At 49.5% G+C, this 14,111-nt stretch overlaps 1 protein-coding gene and 1 long non-coding RNA gene across 3 annotated transcripts in view; both read right to left on the bottom strand.

The window, feature by feature from the left end:
- Positions 1 to 14,111, bottom strand: part of LOC310708862 (uncharacterized protein) — a 191,084-nt gene that overhangs the window by 35,175 nt on the left and 141,798 nt on the right. The window contains exons 2-3 of one of the 2 annotated variants that reach the window (XR_014527180.1): positions 4,235 to 4,372; positions 3,585 to 3,702 (exon numbers count right to left, since the gene is read on the bottom strand). Coding sequence is in view for 1 of the 2 variants with exons in the window: in XM_083507770.1 (XP_083363896.1) it covers positions 4,235 to 4,339 (105 nt within the window). In the remaining variant the exon portion in view is untranslated. Of the gene's footprint in view, positions 1 to 3,584; positions 3,703 to 4,234; positions 4,373 to 14,111 lie in introns of those variants that run through there. The other variant, XM_083507770.1, reaches the window with a different exon arrangement.
- On the bottom strand, positions 9,086 to 13,686 carry LOC310708937. The gene is made up of 3 exons (XR_014527234.1): positions 13,447 to 13,686; positions 10,746 to 10,880; positions 9,086 to 9,175 (listed from the first exon to the last, which is right to left on the bottom strand). It is a non-coding gene; the product is annotated as an uncharacterized lncRNA (long non-coding RNA).

Raw genomic sequence — 14,111 nt, 5'->3', positions numbered from 1 at the left:
AGGCAGTGGAAGACAGGAGTGCCTGGCGTGCTCTGGTCCAGGGGGTCACGAAGAGTCGGACACGACTAAATGACTAAACAACAACAAAGAGTCACCCCCAAGCACTTAGCAGGTGGGGTCTGGAGGCGTGCAAATGATAAATGCTCCCTCAAAATTCTAATGCTAAATTAAAGAAAGATTGTTGCTATAACTGCGAGCAGGATGTAAGAGACAAGAAGAAAGCAGGCAGGGACTCTGAGAAGGTAAACAATGGCTTAAAGGCTAGCTTTTGGAATGAGTCCCAGGATTTGGGCCCATCAGACCCACACAGTGTGCACTGAACATGCAGCAGAAGGAGCAAGTAACTTGAACCCATTAGATCTACCCCCAAGAATAGGAGGAAACAAACTTTGTCCAAGCTTGTGACAGCCCTTTAGAGATTTGAAGATGGCTCTCATATCTCCTGTTAATCTCTTTCCCGAGGTAAACGTCTCCAACTCCTTCAATCATCCTTCTTAAGGCTTGGTTTCCAGACCCTGGAATGTCTTGGTCAGCCTCCTCTGCACACACCCCAACTTGTCAATATCTTCCATAAATTGTGGTGCCCAGAATTAGACACAATATTGAGCAGATTCATCCTCTAAGGAATGCATTGCCTACCACCGCCACTGATTGTGAGATGTGCTAATTCCTCAAAGTAAACAAGGCTGAATTGACACCAGTCAATCAGCAGACTCCGGGAGTTCTATCAAGACTGCTTGGAGTGCTATTCCTTCTGTGGTGTGCAGTGACCTCCAGACTGAACATTTTTATGCTAAAAGCTGCACTTTCATTAGCAAAAGGGTATCATGTTAGTCTGAACAGATGCCCATAATCTCACTTCCCCATCCTGGCAAGGGGGAGACCAGTCAGGTGGTTTGCTGGTGCCATTTTCCTTTTACAGCGGTGCTCACTTTTGTTCATTGACACACCTATGTGCTGGTGGATGGGTCCTTCACAAAGATGGAGTATCCCTTGAGGACTTCCTTCCTAGGCAGCCCTGCCTTTGGGCTCAATCTGTGTCCTGTTTGACTCCACTTTCAAAGTGTCTTGCTCACCTTCCTCTCTGCCAGGCACTTCTGACTCAGTAAGGGGCTGGGATGTTTCTCCGTCAATGTTATGGCTAACGTCATAATGATACATAAAGCTGCCACTTTTTGGACTCTTGTAGCCTTTCAGACCTTTCCCTTGGTCGGGTCTGCGTTGCTCTCGGGAGGGAGGGAGGAAGTCAAGGGACACCGAGGTTGGTTCAGAGAGAGTTTATTCCTGCTCTCCGGAGCAGCAGAAAGGCACTGCGTGGTCAGCCACAGCGAGAGCACTTAAAGAGCGGTTACACTCAGCTTATATCCCTTTTCTGGTCTCCTTGCCCCCTCCCCAGGAATCCAGCCTCATGAGTTTGTACACATAAGTTAACATCCTTGACCATATATAGATGTTCCTGTTCCTCCTTGACCATATACAGATGTTCCTGTTCCTGTACTCTTATCTTGGGGTAAGAAGGTCACTCGGTCACCCAGCTATAGGAGTTTCTCCTGGTGCCATCTCTGGCTGTGGGGGCTGACAGGCCTGTGTTGCAAGGTCTGTGCGTCAGTGTGAGATAAGATAAGTCCCAGCTCTGCCATCCCGTCTCCACTCGGAACTGACAAGGTCATCCATTAAGCCTTCACGGACTGATAAAGGAGAGGGCTTTGTTTATACAGCTGGGTTTGGCTAAACAGCTCATCAGCCACACTGATCTGAGCCAGAGACTCTCTTCAGGCTGTTAGGCAGGACTGAGAGAGAAGAAGGCAGCTCAGCATCACCCACCTCACAACCATCTGTGGGGAAGGGGGAGGAACCAGGAGTTCTGGTCACCCTTTCTGTCCATCATTGCAGGGCGGTTCTGCGCACCCAGATGGTGCCACCTTCTGCCCTGTTCCTTTCAAAAGAGGAAGGTGGGCAAGTAAACAGGCAGTGCAGGGACACGCTCCAAGAGAGAATCTACAAAGGACCTGGATCTGAGAAGTAACACATTAGACTCACACATTTTGCCCACCAAACCCTGCTAGGTGAGATGGTCAGATATTTGGGAAGTAGGGACCATAGAACTCAAGAGGTGTGGCTTTGCCCTTCACCCAGAGCATTTCCCCTCCTAACTCTGCCCCATTGTGAAGCTGTCCTCTGGTTGTATGTGTGATCTGTTGGGTTTGCACAGCCCTCAGCCAGAGGCTCTTCCTCCCTCCCTCCTGCCAACACTCTTTTGGAAAGATATAAGCAAGCAAGACTCAAGAACAAGACACTCTGGTATGCAGGCACAGGGATCATTTTATTGCAGGCAGGGAAGAATGCTGGATCGGGCCCATTGGGTCAAGAGGGAGCTGGGTTTATCGTTGCCTTCACTCCTTGGGTGCTGGGTTCACCTCTCCAAAACTGTAGAAGTTGCAGGGATTTCAGGCTGCGCATCACTGTCATCAATTTTCTGCAGGGATAAAAGAGTGTTGAGGCATCCAAGAACCCTAGAGAGATTGGTGCTCATCACCCTAGCTAAGCAGACGACAAGGGTGTCCCTTACCTGGAGATGCCCAGATGGAGCCTGGGACCAAGGTGCTCATTGACAGAGCCTTGGCCCTATCTCCCTGTTCCCATGTAATAATTACGGAACATCTCTTAGCTGTCAATTCAGAGGCAACGGGCATCCCTCCTCAAGCAACACTGCACTTGAGCAATGTACCGGTAAGTAAACCCCCTTTTTCATTCATCTTACTAAAAATGCTTGGTTCATTCTCCACAACAGGGGTGAAGAGGTATTTCTGCTTCTCTTGCTCGTTCTCTTTCTCCTTCTTTCTCTCCAGATATATAAAGGCTACCAGATATTTTGATCTATGAGACTCCAAAATCTCCCACAAACCACAGACAGAGTCTCTATCCCACTGCACCCCACCCTCCACCAAATTCAAAACCATCTCACCTTAGACAGGTGTGATGGCCTGGGAGTCCGATTAAGAGGCTGAACCGGAGGAATCCCAGCCTGCAAAGGAGTCCCCGCCTCCAGGGCCGGCTGAACTGGGGCAGGGCCTTGATTCTGAGGCGCCTGCACCTGTGCCGGATCCTCAGGAGCAGACACCAGATGAATCCACTCTGGCTCCGGAGGGGATTGAGGACACATTGCCTACAGGTGCGCCTCTCCCAGCCCTGTCAGGGGAAGGTGAGTCTCCCCCTGGGTCCAGTAACCCTCCAGCCTCTCCTGAGCTGCAGAGGCTCAGGGCAGAGAGGCAGAGGGAACTGGTTTCTCCCAGGAGGAGTGCTTGCCTTAAGGCCAGGAGAGGCGGGTCTCCTGGGGGCCGGGACCGCCCCTGGCCTCAGAGAAGATAAAGGCCAGTCAGCCCGGTCCCAGGTTGCGGGAGCAACGTTGTTGAAGAGCTGTTTCGGCCAGCACCCAGACCTGCACCTTCAGAGTTCCTGTCCTTGCGCGGCTCCTCGCTTCGGACCCCGCTCCGCCCTTGGAGGACAATCTACAGACCCTGGACCCAGGACCCTGACCTCGCCTCCTGGTAACCTTTCCCCCGGGATCAGCACAACAGGATTACGGCAATCTCGTGGGCAACTGCCGCAGAACTTTTGAACACCGGGGGCAGGACCAGTCATCTCTACACCGTGCAATGCAGATTCCCACACCTGGATCCTGGGGGCATCGTCCAGGCTTCTCTGCAAAAGAGCAAAGCCCTCAGTGACCCTTAGGCTCCTTTCCAACCTGACAGTTCTAGGGTTCTGTGGCTGAGAGATGCCTTTTGGCTAGAGAGACCCTCCCTGTGCAGCTGCAATGGAGTTCACTTTTGTCTGGAACCCAGAGGACCCCAGAAATCCTCAAGTGGGTTCCAGAAATCCACACTTTGCAATGCAGATTCCCACACCTCGATTCGGAGGGTATTGTTCAGGCTTCTCTGCAAAAGAGCAAAACCTCACCGACTCTTGGGCTCCCTTTCCAACCTGAAAGTTCTAGTCAACTGATGGTCTGGGCAGCAGACAAAGCCTGTCCATCATGTGTTGTGGTGGCCTTCTCCTCCTTGTGGGGCTCCTTGCCTCAACTGCCTCCTGCCTCCAGCCAGAATCCAGGTAAGCACTTCTGAGTATAGAGATTCTTCTCCTCTGCAATTCTGCATAAGTCACAATGGCTTTGGTTCACGAAGAAGAGGAGCTTCCTATCTCACCCCTTCTTCCACAGAATAAATGGTCTCACCTCTGACAGGATTAGCACAAGCTTGTGGGCAACTCCCGCAGCACTTCTGAGCTCCAGGGCATGACCAGTCATTCTTACACCAAACCACGCAGGGTCCAACCATACCTGGCTGACCCCCAGGACATTGCCCAGATTTCTCTGCAGCAGAGCAGAATTCCAAGGTTGAGAGGTGCCTTTGGCCATAGAGGCTCTCTCTCTTCATGTGGGATGGGGCTCTTTTGCAACCAGTATTCAGAGGAGCCCAGGATTCCTAAGGTGGGCTCTGTTCTGCTCAGAGGTCTGAGGTGTCACACAAAACTAGACTTCCCAATGACACCCCACCCCTGCTGTAGGGTGGTCCCTGCACTCTCAGCAGCTCAGGAGCAGAACAAGTCCTGTCTTTCGGAGCAGCAGGAAAGAAGATTGCTCCATCTTCCATGCGGTGGCCCTTCAGGTATTTGAAGATAGCTCTCCTACTTACTCTCACTCGTCTCTTCTCCAGGCTAAACGGACTCACTCCCTCTACCATTCCTCAGAACGTTTTGTTTCCAGACCCTTTACCTCTTGGTCCTCTTTCCCCCGCAAGAACCCTTTTATTAATTTTTTCTTAAAAAATAATTGACAATGTAGTAATCATAAATAAATAAGAATAAAATTGTGCACCCCACCCCCAAGAACATTCCACGCCTTAGTTGTGGCTTTTGCGCATCCCAACAACCAAAGATTATGCACTTCTAGGATGAGTACCCCCTTCATGTATCAATGCCTTGTCATGGCGAAGGGGCTTGAAGAACTCAGAGAAGCTATGAACTACGCTGAGCAGGGCACACAAGATGAACAGGTCATAGTGGAGGGTTTTGACCAAACGTGATCCACCTGGAGGAGGAACCGGCAAGCCACTCCAGTATCCTTGCCAAGAAAACTCCATGGACAAGGACAACAGGCATATAAAAGTTATGACGCTGGAAGATGAGCCCCTCAGGTCGGAAGGCGTCCAACATGCTACTGGGGAAGAGCGGATGGCAAGTTCAAGTAGATCCAGAGCTGATGAAGCGGCTGGGCCAAAGCCGAAAGGATGCTCAGTTGTGGATATGCATTTAAGCGAAAGGAAAGTCCAATGCTGTAAAGAAAAATATTGCATAGGAACCTGGAATGTAAGAACCATGAACCTGGGTAAGTTGGATGTGGTCAAAAATGAGATGGCAAGAATAAATATTGACATCCTGGGCATCAGTGAACTAAAATGGACGGGAATGGGCGAATTCAGTTCGGATGACCATCACATCTACTACTGTGGGCAAGAAACCCGTAAAAGAAATGGAGTGGCCCTCATAGTCAACAAAAGAGTGGCGAAAGCTGTACTGGGATGCAATCTCAAAAATGATAGAATGATCTCGATACGAATCCAAGGCAGACCTTTTAACATCACAGTAATCCAAGTTTATGCACCAACCACTGGTGCTGAAGAAACTGAAATTGACCAATTCTATGAAGACTTACAACACCTTATAGAAGTGACACCAAAGAAGGATGTTCTTCTCATTATAGGGGATTGGAATTCTAAAGTAGGGAGGCAAGAGATAAAAGGAACAACTGGCAAGTTTGGCCCTGGAGTTCAAAACGAAGCAGGGCAAAGGCTAATAGAGTTCTGTCAAGAGAACAAGCTGGTCATCACAAACACGCTTTTCCAACAACACAAGAGACGACTCTACACATGGACATCACCAGATGGGCAGCATCGAAATCAGATTGATTATATTCTCTGCAGCCAAAGATGGAGAAGCTCTATACAGTCAGCAAAAACAAGACCTGGAGCTGACTGTGGCTCAGATCATCAGCTTCTTATAGCAAAATTCAAGCTTAAACTGAAGAAAGTAGGAAAAACCACTGGGCCAGTAAGATACAATCTAAGTCAAATCCCTTATGAATACACAGTGGAAGTGAGGAACAGGTTTAAGGATTTAGATTTGGTGGACAGAGTGCCTGAAGAACTATGGATGGAGGCTCATAACATTATACAAGAGGCAGCAACTAAAACCATCCCAATGAAAAGGAAATGCAAGAAAGCAAAGTGGCTGTCCAACGAGGCCTTACAAATAGCGGAGGAGAGAAGGCAAGCAAAATGCGAGGGAGATAGTGAAAAATACAGGAAATTGAATGCAGATTTCCAAAAAAATAGCAAGGAGAGACAAGAAGGCCTTCTTAAACGAGCAATGCAAACAAATAGAGGAAAACAACAGAATGGGAAGAACCAGAGATCTGTTCAAGAAAATTGGAGATATGAAAGGAACATTTCGTACAAAGATTACCATAATAAAGGACAAAAGTGGTAAGGACCTAACAGAAGCAGAAGACATCAAGAAGAGGTGGCAAGAATACATAGAGGAATTATACCAGAAAGATATGGATGTCTCGTACACCCCAGGTAGTGTGGTTGCTGACCTTGAGCCAGACATCCTGGAAAGTGAAGTCAAATGGGCCTTAGAAAGCACTGCAAATAACAAGGCCAGTGGAAGTGATGGTATTCCAGCTGAACTGTTTAAAATTTTAAAAGATGATGCTGTTAAGGTGCTACACTCAATATGCCAGAAAATTTGGAAAACTCAGCAGTGGCCAGAAGTTTGGAGAAGATCAGTCTACATCCTAATCCCAAAGAAGGGCAGTGCCAAAGAATGCTCCAACTACCGCACAATTGCACTCATTTCACACGCTAGCAAGGTTATGCTTAAAATTCTACAAGGAAGGCTCAAGCAGTATGTGGATCAAGAACTCCCAGAAGTGCAAGCTGGATTTAGAAGAGGCAGAGGAACCAGAGACCAAATTGCAAACATGCGCTGGATTATGGAGAAAGCTAGAGAGTTCCAGAAAGACATCTACTTCTGCTTCATTGACTATGCAAAAGCCTTTGACTGTGTTGACCACAGCAAACTATGGCAAGTTCTTAAAGAAATGGGAGTGCCTGATCACCTCATCTGTCTCCTGAGAAATCTCTATGTGGGACAAGAAGCCACAGTTAGAACTGGATATGGAACAACTGATTGGTTCAAAATTGGGAAAGGAATATGACAAGGCTGTATATAGTGTCTCCCTGCTTATTTAACTTATATGCAGAATTCATCATGCGAAAGGCTGGGCTGGATGAATCCCAAGCTGGAATTATGATTGCCGGAAGAAATATCAACAACCTCAGATATGCAGATGACACAACCTTGATGGCAGAAATTGAGGAGGAATTAAAGAACCTTTTAATGAGGGTGAAAGAGGAGAGCGCAAAATATGGTCTGAAGCTCAACATCAAAAAAAATGAAGATCATGGCCACTGGTCCCATCACCTCCTGGCAAATAGAAGGGGAAGAAATGGAGGCAGTGAGAGATTTTACTTTCTTGGGCTCCATGATCACTGCAGATGGTGACAGCAGCCACGAAATTAAAAGACGCCTGCTTCTTGGGAGAAGGGCAATGACAGGCCTGGGCAGCATCTTGAGAAGTAGAGACGTCACCTTGCCAACAAAGGTCCGTATAGTTTTCCCAGTAGTGATGTATGGAAGTGAGAGCTGGACCATAAAGAAGGCTGATCGCCGAAGAATTGATGCTTTTGAATTCTGGTGCTGGAGGAGACTCTTGAGAGTCCCATGGACTGCAAGAAGATCAAACCTCTCCATTCTGAAGGAAATCAGCCCTGAGCGCTCACTGGAAGGACAGATCGTGAAGCTGAGGCTCCAAGACTTTGGCCACCTCATGAGAAGAGAAGACTCCCTGGAGAAGACACTGATGCTGGGAAAGATGGAGGGCACAAGGAGAAGGGGACGACAGAGGACGAGATGGTTGGATAGTGTTTTCGAGGTTACCAGCATGAGTTTGACCAAACTGCGAGAGGTAGTGGAGGACAGAGGTGCCTGGCGTGCTCTGGTCCATGGGGTCACGAAGAGTCGGACACGACTAAACGACTAAACAACAACAACAGGATGAGTACATCCGAGATGAAGAGGCTCCAAGTTTAAATTTGGAGAAGGTGTATTGGTATCCCAGTAAATTCTCTCCTAGGGCATGGATGAGAAATCTGATTAAGCCTGAATCCAGGGAGGACTGTAGCATAACACAGTTCCTAGCCATTATCGAGAAACAAGAACTTCCTTGTGCTCGTGATGAGACTCCTCTTTCCACCAAGCCTCCAAGCTTACCAGGCATGCATGGCTGAGGCTCCTGCTTTCAGTCACGTTAGCTAAGACTACCAACTTTTATTTTACTGTAACTTAGTACTTCTCTGCAAACTACTTTTATTGTAATGCTGTCTGCATTGAAATGTAAGTACCGTAAATCCCCTTTTTCATTCATCTTACTAAAAATGCTTGGCTCATTCTCCACAACAGGGATGAAGAGGGGAAGGTCATCAGACCACAAATAGAAGGGATAAAATTGTACAATTGCCTAAGCTTTAATAAGCTGCACAACTTAAAAGTGTTCCACTCTGTTAAAAAGGCTTCACAGACCGTTTTTCCTTTTGTATTTCTCCCATGGGATAGGAGGCTTAGGTTTAAACTACAGATTTGATCCCTAATCCATGTCCTACAGTGGGAAGGGACCCCGATCATCTAGACCAACCCCCTGCAAAGCAGCGATTACAGCTACAGAATCCATGACAGGTGGCCATCCAACCTCTGCTTAAAAACTTCCAAGGAAGGAAAGTCCACCACCTTGAAAGGGAATCTTTTCCACTGTCAAAGTGCTCTTACTGCCAGATGTTTTGGTTCTCAATAATAACAAATCATTAGCATCAGCAACTGCCTAATTGTGCTGTGTCCTCACACAAGGGGCTCAGCCTCCTACCTGGAATTATGCAGAACCTGGAGCACATTCTTGAGCAGCATTTCCTGGGAAAACGACAATCATCATCTTTACGGCATTGCTTTCTGCAAGGTGGCCTCACTACTGCAGGAAAGAAAGGGCAGCTTCCAGGTCTTTCTGCAAGACAGAACAATATTATGGCTCAGAGACATCTTTTCAAAGGAGGACAACAGTGGTGTAGAATTAGTTGTGGCTTTTCGCATCCCAGCAACCAAAGATTGCGTACTGTATTTCTAGGAGGAGCAAGGCTCAGATGAAGAGGCTCCAGGTTTTACCCTCCCTCCCTCCCAGCAGAGGGATGGACATCTGGGCTGAAGCTGGATCAGTCTTTGTTGGGGCTGGCCAAGTTTCCCCACTGTGGCCACTCCTATGCCTTGGTGTTCTTTCCAGCTATGAAGTGGGCACCAGAGATTTCCTTCCTGCATCTGCTTCACCTTTAAGGCCCTATGCGGCCTAGGACCCAAATACCTACGGGACTTCCTCTCCTGGTATGCCCTGCGGAGGACCTTAAGGTCCACAAATAACAACACTTTGGAGGTTCCAAGCCTCAAGGAGGTTAGATTGTTCTCAACTAGGGCCAGGGCCTTTTCAGCACTGGCCCCGACATGGTGGAACGTTCTGTGACAAGAGACCAGGGCCCTGCGGGATTTGACATCCTTCTGCACAGCCTGCAAGATGGAGCTGTTCCGCCTGGCCTTTGGTTTGGACTCAGTCTGACCCTTATGTTTCCCTACCCTTATAGACTTGATTTATTGGCTACTTTAAAATGAGGCTGCATTTTAAATTGCATTTTAACCTGTATTTTAAATTCCCCCCCCCTCTCTTTTCCCCTATTATGTTTTTACTGTGATTTTATTGGTGTTAGCCGCCCTTAGCCTGGCTCTGGCCAGGGAGGGCGGGGTATACATAAAATTTATTATTATTATTATTTATTAGTCTGCTTCTGAGGGGAAAGGACTTCCTCCCGTTGTTTAAGGTAAAGGTACCCCTGCCGTACGGGCCAGTCTTGACAGACTCTAGGGTTGTGCGCTCATCTCACTCTAGAGGCCGGGAGCCAGTGCTGTCCGCAGACACTTCCGGGTCACGTGGCCAGCGTGACAAGCTGCATCTGGCGAGCCAGCGCAGCACACAGAACACCGTTTACCTTCCCGCTAGTAAGCGGTCCCTATTTATCTACTTACACCCGGGGGTGCTTTTGAACTGCTAGGTTGGCAGGCGCTGGGACCGAGCGACGGGAGCGCACCCCGCCGTGGGGATTCGAACTGCCGACCTTTCGATCTGCAAGTCCTAGGCGCTGAGGCTTTTACGCACAACGCCACCCGCTTCCCTATTAGTCTGCTTCTGAGGGGAAAGGACTTCCTCCTGTTGTTTGGTGGGGAGTTTTCTCAGAGACAAGGGCTACACTTCTCCCTTTGAGTATTTCTCAGGAGCGCTTGAAAGCCTTTGTGCCAGAAGCACAGTGAAGTCCCAGGGAATTGATAAAGCTAAGAATCTTAACAGCTGCTGAAGGGCTGGATTCTGACCTCTCAGTTCTTGCAGAGCTCCTTGGTAAAGAGCAGACAAGCTCACAGGTCCCAGCTCTTTCCCATACACCCCACCTCCCTCTAATATAGGGGACATCCTACTGAAGGCGAGACTGTTGCACCCCAAGACCCCAGTCTGCTTCTGAGGGGAAATGACTTCTTACCTTTTAGTGGAGTTTGGCAAGTTTGGCCACAGTTGTTGCTGCAGCACTTCTTCTTTCCAGGACATGAATCATCTCCAGAACATTCCTCCACACATATTCCATCGCCTTCTTGTGGGGGGCAGTATCCTGGCTTCCCTGGAACAGAACAACCACATGACTGCCCGGCAGTGGAGTGGGGGTCTTTTAAGTCAGCCCACTCTGGGCTCCAGGCTCCCTTATAGATTGGAATTGGAAGAGATACCCAAGTCCAAGCCTCGGCAATGTAGGAACCACACCTCAAGAACCTCTTGGAGACATCTGCTTTACTCTTGGGCTGCAGCTTAAGGGCTGTGGGTGGGTATTGGAGAGGCATCTCCATCCCTTCCCCCTCCTCCCCAGCTGTCATTCACAGAATCCTAGAACTGTAGATGTGATGGCCTGGGATTCAGACTCGGATGCTGAACCTGAGGGATCCCAGCCTGCACAGGATTCCCCGCCTCCAGAACCAGCTGAGCCGGGGCTGGGGCCTAAGCCTGAAGGGTCCTCACCTGTGCTGGATTCTCAGGTGCAGACATCAGCTGAGTCTGCTCTGGCTCCTGAGGTGATGGAGGACCCATTGCTCCACTCTCAGCCCTGTCAGAGGAATCTGAGGTTGCCTCTGGGTCCGGTCACCCTCCAGCCTCTCCTGAGCTGCAGAGGCTCAGGGCAGAGAGGCTGAGGGAACTAAGTTCTCTCAGGAGGAGAGGCCAGGAGAGGCGAGTCACCAGGGGATCAGGGCTGCCCCATGCCTCTGGACAGATAAAAGCCGGCCAGCCCCAGTCCCAAGTTGCAGGAGCAACATTGTTGGTTGCTAGTTCCTGCCTGAACCCTGTCCTGCTTTCCTGCCTGAGCTCCTGCCTGGCTCCCTGCTTGCAAGCCTGTTCCTGACTTCCCCTGACTCCCTGCCCTGCACCCAACTTCAGCTACTACGGACTGCCTCCACGTTGCACCTTTGACCATGGACTGGAATTGGACCTCGCCTTTCGGGTAACCCATGGGACCAGCACAGTAGAGTTGGAAGGGACCCCCAAGGGGCATCTAGTCCAACTGCCTCCAATGCAGAAATCAGAACCAACAAATCCCTGAAAGATGTCCTCTGCTAAAAAGCCTCCAGTTTCAATGATAAATTTTGGAAGAATTCCCTGCACAATTTAGTGCTAGCCTACAAAAGCAAGCCCAGCTGAGGGATTGTAAAGCCACTGGTGGAAGAGAAGGCAGAGGCTGGAGAAAGGACTTTGAGTGGAAAGTGTCCTTTCCCCAACCTGGGCACCCCTTGAGGAGCTCGCCAAACCTGCCATCCCAGAAATTGGGTGTGGAGGGGGTAAAAGGTACAGGTAAAGGGGCCCCTGACCATTAGGTCCATTTGTGACCGACTCTTGGGTTGCGGCGCTCATCTCGCTTTATTGGCCAAGGGAGCTGGCATACAGTTTCCGGGTCATGTGGCCAGCAGGACTAAGCTGCTTCTGGCGAACCAGAGCAGCGCACGGAAACGCCGTTTACCTTCCCGCCGGAGTGGTACCTATTTATCTACTTGCACTTCGAGGTGCTTTCGAACTGCTAGGTTGGCAGGAGCAGGGACTGAGCAACGGGAGCTCACCCCGTTGCGGGGATTCGAACCGCTGACCTTCTGATTGGCAAGTCCTAGGCTCTGTGGTTTAACCCACAGCACCACCCGCATCCCATGGATGGGGTAGCTGCCTGCTGAATGGGACACAGGTGTTGGAAGCCTCCATCCAACCTTGATGCCTGTTTCCTCTCATTTCAACAGAGCTCTATGGTTTGTTGCAGCTGATGTCAATCAAAACAAGAGCCATAAAGTGTGGGGGGTCCATGGTAGAGCCCCTTAAACGGTCCCAGACAGATGGCCCTCCATGGCTCAGAAATGCCTGCTCCTCTGGAGGATCTGAACTCTGCACACAGAGCTGCAGCAGAAGAAGAAAAGACGTGTAAAGAGAGCCTTGCTCAGGTAGAAAGGGCTCCATTTTTCAGGCAGGGTCCAAAAGGGGTCACATACCTTGGCCAGAGGCAGAGGGCACCACGGCACAGAGAGAGAGGAGCCCCGCGAGGAGCAAGATGAGAGCACCAGGCCTCATGGCTAGGCAGGTCACTGTGCCCTCCAGCCTCCAGCCAGGTGGATTTTATAATTCCCCAATGCAGCAGGAGCCCCACCCAGACCAGAGAGGAGACAATGAGGAAAGGTGGTGCTGGCAAATGTTCCCGCATTGCACAAGAAACTATGAGGAGAATGTAAAGGTCGCTGTCCCTCGGCAAGCTAAGATCAAAGGGGCCACTTCACATTGCGCTCTCCATTTGCAATCCAATTTCCAAGAAAGTGTCTCAGGGGTCAATGCTCCTTTTGTGTAAGAAATGTCTTCCTTCTCATTGGGCTCTTCTCTCTCTGTGCCTTGATTCCCTCTGCCTCTGGCCAAGATAGGTCATCCCTTTTGCACCCTTCCCTTTCCTCCAAGGGCAAGACTATCTGGACAGTTCTAGATGCCACATGGGCGGTGGTTCTTCTGGACCTTTTCGTGCTCCAACGCCTCTGAGATGTTCAGGAGAGAGAAGAACAGAGGGTTTCTGTCATGGAGGTCTGGCAAGTGACTTTCCCAAGAGTGTTTAAACAATGGCTTTAGCGGTGATTCCTGCATTGCTGGACATTGGATTAGATGAGCCTTGGGGTTACCTTTAAGCTCTACTTTTCTATGATGCTATCCTATTGTCAAGGAGTTGTCAGGCGAGCTCAGGTCATCCACAGGGCCGGAAAGAACGTGAGGCATGAAATGCAATTAGCTTTTATTCACAGAAAGCAACAACACAACCGAGTCACACTGGCTCGACTTAGCTTGAGCATAGCTGTCAACGTTTCCCTTTTTAAAAGGGAAATTCCTGTTTTCTGAATAGGATTCTTTGCAAGAAAAGGGAAAAGTTGACAGCTATGAGCTTGAGACGTTGCTGGAAATGTTTTCTTCTAGCCTCTCACACTGGATCCCTCCTATTCCATGGAGGAGGAGAGCCAGTAGCAGAGGCAACCTCTGATTCCTCTCTGTCCAGGTCTTCTTCTTCCATGTCCTCCTGGACTGGTAGCAGCACCACTCTTCCTCATCCAGCCAGTCCCTGACACCTACCACGCAGCTCCGCTGAAGGTCCTATGTTTGCAGCATGCATTTTCCCCTATGGACATGAACATGAGAATCTTTCTTTCCTGCTGAAGCAATCTAGAGGACTCTGTGTTGAGAGTAGGAGCCGCGGCTGCAGCCCAGCCCCAGGGCAGAAGGGGTAACATGCAGGGGGAGGAAGACGTCTCTGAGGGACAGGCCTCAGTTGGGGAAAGCCCAGCATCAAGTCAAA

Source organism: Podarcis liolepis (genome assembly GCF_965112155.1).
Source record: "Podarcis liolepis genome assembly, chromosome: 6".
In the NCBI taxonomy this organism is placed as follows: domain Eukaryota; kingdom Metazoa; phylum Chordata; class Lepidosauria; order Squamata; family Lacertidae; genus Podarcis; species Podarcis liolepis.
The sequence above is the reverse complement of the archived record's forward strand: the minus strand, read 5'-3'. Positions and strand labels throughout refer to the sequence as shown.